This window comes from Brassica rapa, chromosome A01 (assembly GCF_000309985.2).
Source record: "Brassica rapa cultivar Chiifu-401-42 chromosome A01, CAAS_Brap_v3.01, whole genome shotgun sequence".
Lineage (NCBI taxonomy): Eukaryota > Viridiplantae > Streptophyta > Magnoliopsida > Brassicales > Brassicaceae > Brassica > Brassica rapa.
The window spans coordinates 23,675,829-23,683,721 of NC_024795.2; the positions used below are offsets into that span (position 1 = coordinate 23,675,829).

Consider the following 7,893-nt stretch of genomic DNA (forward strand, 5'->3'; position numbering starts at 1 on the left):
TGGGGCACACAAGTTGCAGCTTCAAATCAAGAGTGGTACTCATCTGTCAATTCCAATCTATTATTATCACATGTGCCGCTCTGCAATGAAAATTCCATATTCAATTAATGATTATCTCATCTCCATAGTACTCTTCCCCACTCATTTATTTCTCTTGTCTCTCTTTAAAGTCCTTCAACATTACGTTGTTATAGTTCCTTTCTTTGACCTCTTCTTTTTCTCCAATAGGCAAACTAACATACTTAGTTCCAAAAATTTCACACACTCACTGTTTATCCAAGTCCATTATTGGATAAGACATATTCCGTGATCTGATATGAATGGCAGTTTCACATTTTTAACCCCTAAAAAGTAAGAGTAGCTGAAGAAGACAAGAGAAGTGTATATTACAATAGAAAAAGGACAGACCGATCACTAGCCAACCATTAAGATTTGATTCCCTTCTTAATGCCATAGTCCCTACTTTGGTGATCTGTCATTGTCGCCTTTCAATTTTCTCGATAGAACTCCGGTTTACATTCTCCAATCATTCCGGTTCTCTAGATTGGTAGTTTGTTTGCCATTACTTTAGTTTTAATGGTGATTAAGAAACATTCATTGAAATGTTTTGACATCTGAACTAGTCTTTGAGACAATGTCATAATCAAAGACAATGTGTCTTTAATCATGAGCCAATACTGGATTTGGAGTCCAATTAGAAGACAATTCTTTAAGAAAAGGTGTTTATATAGGGGCATTTGCTAAAATAAAAATAATCTTTATCCCCATCAAATATATGTCTTGTAAAATGACCACAAGATTTTAAAATATACTAAGACGATTTACATTTAAATATATATTTAGTCAAATAACGTTAATTACTTATAACTCTTTCGATTGCAGGGCCAGTGTTACAAGATTTTTTTTCAAGTTCAATGGTATGCATGAAAATGATGGTTTAATTTACGATGTATGGATATGTCACAAGTTTTATAGTCTAAGTGGTTAAAATATTAAATATTACAAAAACAAAACAGAAGTCGAATTTTGGTAGCTAACAAAACGCTATGCAATAATGCAATTTGACACCCAATCCCCCACCCCCCACCCCCCCCCCCCCCCCCCCCCCCCCCCCCCCTCCTTCCCAAAAAAAAAACGCTATGTAGAAGTTTATATCATACCTTATATTCTACTGATAAAGCTTTCTATCCTGAAGGTATAGATACCATCTTCGAGTCTCACCAGCTACGGAAAGGAGATCTAACAACTTGTTCTTGCCCATGACCCGATGAAATTATAGATTTAAGCCCAAATCTTATTAATATATATATATATATATATATATATATTTAGGATTTAAAATCTCATCTACGGTTTTCTTCTACTTAAAGATAATTAAAAACATTTATGAACATCTAAAAACTGTTCAGAGATTTACGATCATTAATATGTATGAATGTTAGCCAGTATAGTCACGATATAACTATTTCAAAAAGTTACTATTTTTGGTTTTGTCGGTTGATCTTTGTTGTCCTAGAGTTTGTTGGACTAGTTAAATTAGTATTGCGACCCTATCCACCTCTCACATTGAGGACGTACGGTTGGTTGGTGGGTAGGTTTTTTTGCCAGCCATAGCCAAACTGTGAAGTCAAAAATATCTCCACATCTCACATGTCACATGATTAGTGATTACCACATTGATTGGCTCGTGTTTCTAGCACGATTTTTGCTTCGTAAGAGGCGCGGATACAAAAAAAAATCGTTTCTATTCGGTGGATGCCAAATATTGTAAAGAATTGTAATCTAATACATAACCCTAAATCATAAACTATAATTAATGGATCCAGTTATATATACCCAGTACATGCATAAGAAAGATTATTTTGTTTCTTTACGAAATATCATTTTAAAATCTTTAATCGGAATGACTTCTCTTCTGATTTATGCTGTGTATCGGGTCGGGTCTTTGTTTATATTTATGTGTGGAGGGTCCAAGGGGATTAACGTAGATGTAGAAAGAGTCAACGTTTGGTGTATTATGTGGCAGAGGAGCTCTCTCAGCTTTCTCCTGTAGTCCTATATATACACACACCAGTCTCCACCCCCTTCGTCACTCACTTCACACACTCCATATGCTTACACATGTTCATGCATATAGACTTAATACATTATGATTCTGCATATATACATTCACACACATAGGTTTGGGAGTGATGCAGGTTGTTGACAGAAGATAGAGAGCACTAAGGATGACATGCAAGTACATACATATATATCATCACACCGCAAGTGGATATAAGGAAATTCAAGAAAGAGAGGAAAAAAGAGCCTGCATCTCTACTCTTTTGTGCTCTCTATACTTCTGTCAATACCATTATTTATTCCTCTCTCTCTCTTACCTATATACGTGCACATATTACACATATACATAATACATCACATATATGCATAATACTAACACTACATGGATGCATGCATCTCACACATATACTTAGGTGTTTTCTTTTTCATCAGTAAACACTAATATCTTGCCACTACATCTCAGTTAAGGATTTGTTTTTGTTTCGTTATAATTTTTTTCCTATTATATCTTATTATGTACATATAGACGAATGTTTAACATCCAATACTTGATAGTATATCCAGTGTGCTTATAAAATTTCATACTTTAATTGAGTATATAAATATATCAACTCGCATTGACTTATCAACTTTTTGCAGGTTGCAGTTTAGTTTCTTTTGTCTAATGGAGTCTAAAAGCTTACTTCTTGATCGCCGGTTTATAGCTTTAGTTTAATTATGTTATTTTCGGGTAAGCCTAATTAAGCATCCAATTTTTTTCAGATAAATCTATATTATTATTTGTGAAGTGGTTTTTCTTACTTGTCATATTCTGGTTATTTTGAAGCTTTTAATAAACATATATATAATTGATTTTTTAAACACTGACATATAAAATTGATTAATTTTAGTTTATAAGGTTTGAGTTATATAGAAATATTTTTTTAGTTATCGTATATTTTGTTAATAGGTGTCATTATAAACTCTGATGAAGAGAAAATTCATATATAATGCAATTAATCTAATGTTTTTAGGAATCATCGGAAAAAAAATCCAATTATCTATACTATTATTTGATGAAGAGAGATTTGCTTTCATAGGCTTCATTGATGATTGGTAATTATGGTTTTATTTTGTTGATTTATCTCTTATGTTATTTTAATGTATTAATAAAACTTTGTTAGATTGCTATGATGATGATTCTTTTTACATATATATGTGGTTTGTCTATAGAATAAATACAAAATTTGCAAGTTCTAAGTCATTGTCTAAGTTGCATTGTAATAAAAACATTAAATTACATTTTATGATTAATTTAACATTTGAAAATAGTTAAATAATTTAAACTGAAAAATATTATGTTAAAGTTAGAATTATTTGATATATATTAGCATGCACAAGGTGTGATTCTTCATCTAGTACTTTATAACATTCCGATCTTTTTTGTCACAAAATATATAGTTCACGATGGAATAATAACTAAAATAACCTTTTTAAAAAGTTTAAGACAACATGTATAATGCCGGGTTAATTAATCTAGAATTAAGGTTTAGTATTTTGGGATGAGATATATATGACTTGAGGATTAGGGTTTTGAAGTCTAGAATTTAAAATTTAATATATATAATTTAAAAATATTTATTTAAATTAATGTATTATTCGTTAGAGACAATTTAATTTGTGTGGCTCTTAAACAAATTTTATTTCTGGTCATTCTTTTTCGTGGTTATTTTGATCATAAAAACTTATTTTAGGGTGTCTAAGAGATTTGCCTTTTTGGAGACACTTGAATAAGAATTTGCTTTTAACAGCTTTATATACAGGATCCCTTGTATTTCTCTGCCATTTCATAGAAACATATTTGGCAAACAAAAAAAATAGCTTTGTCAAATTTCTTACTGCCAACTTTTTCTTAAAGTTTCTTTGATTAATCCTTCTTAAACTTTCTTTGATTAATCTGGCAGGGATTTGAAGAAGTTTTATTGATTGACACGGAAACTACAAATCAAGATGACGCTGTTCAACATGTTTTTCTTAATCAGGTCTTCCAAGCATAGTTCATTTTCGGTTCAGAACATTGTAATTCATCAAGGCAATGAGTTAACCAACAATGTGCAAGAGATTACGTAGTGTACATTCTACAGAACATGTTATTTGGACAGTTTATTTGCGTTTACATAAGCGTTTGCGTTCTCAGACGCAGCCAAGGTTGTTTCATATATGGAAACGCAAGCTCAGCTAAGGTTGTTCTCATCACATTACAACAAACACACTCCGTTAGTATTACAACTCTTGAAACTCGACGAACAAACACAAGAAAACCTAGAGAACATTCTACAGAGAATGAACCGCTGATTCGATTTCACCGTCCATAGACTCAGCTATTTCTCTGAACGACTCGCTATGGAGATGCCTAGTGAAACTAGTAGTCGTGTCCAAGAAATAAAGAATCGACGACATCATACAGCATGTTCTGATTAATCCCCTTTGATTTGTTTGCGTCTCTGATAAGAGTCATTTCTTTCAAACAAGAATCGTTTTGTTTGTGTAATATTCTGTCTTTTGAGTTTACACATTACAGAGCTTTCTCATTACCAGAGAAAGCTAATCTACAGGAATCATCTTTCTCTTAAGCAACTTAAGCATTATAGGCAGCTAGGTGCGTAAGAACCACTTGAGAGGAGATTTGAGAAACTGTACTATCAACCATCTGTTTGAGAAATGTCTGGTGCTATCAAAGGCATAATGAGACTTGAAGCTAATTTCAAAAGCACATGAATGTAAGCAAAAGACGATAACAAAGAGAGTGAATTACCAAACGTAAGAACCACTATTAACCATCTGTTGCTAAGGCATAATGAGAGTTGAAGCTATAGTTTCAAAGAGAACACATGACCAAAGAGAATGAAGCCTCAATGGCCAGTGGAACAGTTTTAGATTTTACTATAAACCTTCTTTTCACCTCCAATCCGTGGCACAGATAAACAATAAGAACCACTTGAGACGAGTTATGCAATTACATTGTCAACCACCTGTTTTAGAAGCTACACTATCGTTCAGAAAAAAAACACTATCAACCACCTGTTTGAGAGACCATTCTATTAACCATCTGTTTGAGAAACTAACACAATCAGACCACCTGTTGCTGATAAAGAGATTGAGCTAGTAAAGTAAAAGACAGTAACAAAGAGATGAAACTGTAAGTTCCCTAAACTAAACCAAGAACCCTGAACCATACTCGAGCTTCCTCAAGCATACTCAAGCAGAGTGAGAATAGCCCTAAACCACTTTCATACATCAGCCTCATTCAGGCTTAAGATTTCAGAGGTATAAGCCAAGTAAACAGGAGTTAAGCAAACGGCACAACATTATTAAACAGCAACCTCTCTCAGCTGAAAATTCTCAATCGACTGTACTACACTAGCTTGCAAACAGCACAACATACAAAGCACAATAGGGAAAAGTAAAAAGCAACGGCTATTATATTTCACAATAGAGAAATCCGATTTGGTTCACAAGGAAAGAGAAAACAAGGACGCAAGAGTTCATCAATTATTCATCAGAGGCTTTATAAAACCCCAAAACACAAACCATAAGTACTTTATAAAAGAAAACCAGATTCTAACTTTTAACCCGTAACAGGCGGAGAGTTTTAGATACCACCACGGAGACGGAGGACCAAGTGAAGTGTCGACTCCTTCTGGATGTTGTAGTCTGCTAAGGTGCGACCATCCTCGAGCTGCTTTCCAGCGAAGATGAGACGCTGCTGGTCCGGAGGGATACCTTCCTTGTCTTGGATCTTGGCCTTGACGTTGTCAATGGTGTCGGAGCTCTCCACCTCCAGTGTGATGGTCTTGCCGGTCAAGGTCTTCACAAAAATCTGCATACCACCACGAAGCCTGAGTACCAAGTGAAGTGTCGACTCCTTCTGGATGTTGTAGTCCGCAAGAGTGCGACCATCCTCAAGCTGCTTTCCAGCAAAGATGAGACGCTGCTGGTCCGGAGGAATGCCTTCCTTGTCCTGGATCTTAGCCTTGACGTTGTCAATGGTGTCTGAGCTCTCAACCTCCAATGTGATAGTCTTGCCGGTAAGGGTCTTCACAAAAATCTGCATGCCACCACGGAGCCTGAGGACCAAGTGAAGCGTAGACTCCTTCTGAATGTTGTAATCAGCCAAGGTCCTGCCATCTTCCAATTGCTTCCCAGCGAAGATAAGCCTCTGCTGGTCGGGAGGAATACCCTCCTTGTCCTGGATTTTGGCTTTCACGTTGTCAATGGTGTCGGAACTCTCCACCTCTAGCGTGATCGTCTTTCCTGTCAAAGTCTTGACGAAGATTTGCATGCCTCCACGTAGACGCAAGACCAAGTGAAGCGTAGACTCCTTCTGGATGTTGTAATCTGCCAAGGTGCGACCATCCTCCAGCTGCTTTCCAGCAAAGATCAACCTCTGCTGGTCTGGTGGGATACCCTCTTTGTCTTGGATCTTGGCTTTGACGTTGTCAATAGTGTCGGAGCTTTCAACCTCCAAAGTGATAGTCTTTCCCGTCAAAGTCTTAACGAAGATTTGCATACCACCACGGAGCCTGAGGACGAGATGAAGAGTCGACTCCTTCTGGATGTTGTAGTCGGCAAGAGTTCTTCCATCCTCCAACTGCTTGCCGGCAAAGATGAGCCTCTGCTGGTCCGGTGGGATTCCCTCCTTATCCTGGATCTTGGCCTTAACGTTGTCGATGGTATCGGAGCTTTCAACCTCCAAAGTGATCGTCTTTCCGGTCAGAGTTTTAACAAAGATCTGCATCTGAAATTAAAAATAAAAAATAATTAATATCAGTAATCAAAAACTCAAATCAATTTCACTAGTCAGATCGTACCGAAATTAATCAGATCCAACCATCGAATTCAACTATTTAAACCGAATTCTACAATCGAATCAAATCATCAATGAACCATTAAGATCAAACTGTGGATAGCAATCAATCACGGATCGACGCTTATCAACAGAGATCCACGACTATTAAGAATAACTAATCAGATCGCTAAAACACTAATCACATCCTACCAAGAAACAACAGATCGTGACGAACAAATACGACGACGGATCAAATTCAAAGAACAGAGAACAACTAGCGATCGAAATAAACAATTAATCGAAGAAGAGAACACGAGACTCACCTTGATCGTAGCTTGCGACTTGAGAGAGAATTGAGATGATTGATTTTTTTTTAATTTATCGAATTCGAAACCTAATTTGTGAAGGAGAGGAGAGGTCTCAAGGGCTCGATTTATACAGAAGGATGAAGCCGACTAGGTCATCGCGTCTTTTCTAGAAATTCGATTTTATTATTTCGGTCCTTCTTTTTATTTTTTTTAATGCAAGTTGGCTTTTAATTTTGAATTTACATTTTTCGGAAAATAAAGTAATGTTTTTGTTTTTTAGTAGAATTTGATATTTGCATCGGATAATGTTTTCTGCACCAAGTTGGTAAGCGGGTCGAAAGGCGATGGTTGGATCGGTAAATTAGTTTACTATTATTATTATTAATTATTAAATGGAACTCGTTTTACATCTGGTTACATCGGGTTCTCTGCATCTTAGACAGTAATTATCATACCGCATATTTCGATGTATTAAATTTCTTGTTATTATCACACAGTATATGCCGACATAATTATCACACCGCATGTTATAATAATGGAAAAATAAATAACTTTAAATGAAAGTCGAAAAATCAGTTCTATGAAAGCAATGGAATACAAAACTGAGTTCACAGTTATGAAGTGAAACATTTCTTCACTACAAAAGCTTTGTTATTTTTCATTACATTAATAAATATTATATTATATTAAATATTC

The 7,893-nt window shown here is 35.4% G+C and overlaps 1 protein-coding gene and 1 long non-coding RNA gene across 2 annotated transcripts; one reads left to right on the forward strand and one right to left on the reverse strand.

Moving 5' to 3' along the window:
- The first annotated feature begins 1,261 nt into the window (after positions 1–1,261).
- LOC103838237 lies at positions 1,262–4,688 on the forward strand. Its single transcript, XR_627087.3, has 2 exons — positions 1,262–2,791; positions 4,005–4,688. It is a non-coding gene; the product is annotated as an uncharacterized LOC103838237 (long non-coding RNA).
- An 812-nt stretch (positions 4,689–5,500) lies between these two features.
- On the reverse strand, positions 5,501–7,436 carry LOC103838224 (polyubiquitin). The gene is made up of 2 exons (XM_033282175.1): positions 7,213–7,436; positions 5,501–6,838 (listed from the first exon to the last, which is right to left on the reverse strand). Exon 2 carries the CDS (start codon positions 6,836–6,838, stop codon positions 5,693–5,695), a length of 1,146 nt encoding a protein of 381 aa, XP_033138066.1. The 5' UTR covers positions 7,213–7,436; the 3' UTR covers positions 5,501–5,692.
- Positions 7,437–7,893: the final 457 nt, after the last annotated feature.

What these genes read in the sequence shown, in the direction of transcription:
- LOC103838224 (XM_033282175.1), bottom strand. Translation starts at nt 6,838, where the DNA reads ATGCAGATCTTTGTTAAAACTCTGACCGGAAAGACGATCACTTTGGAG.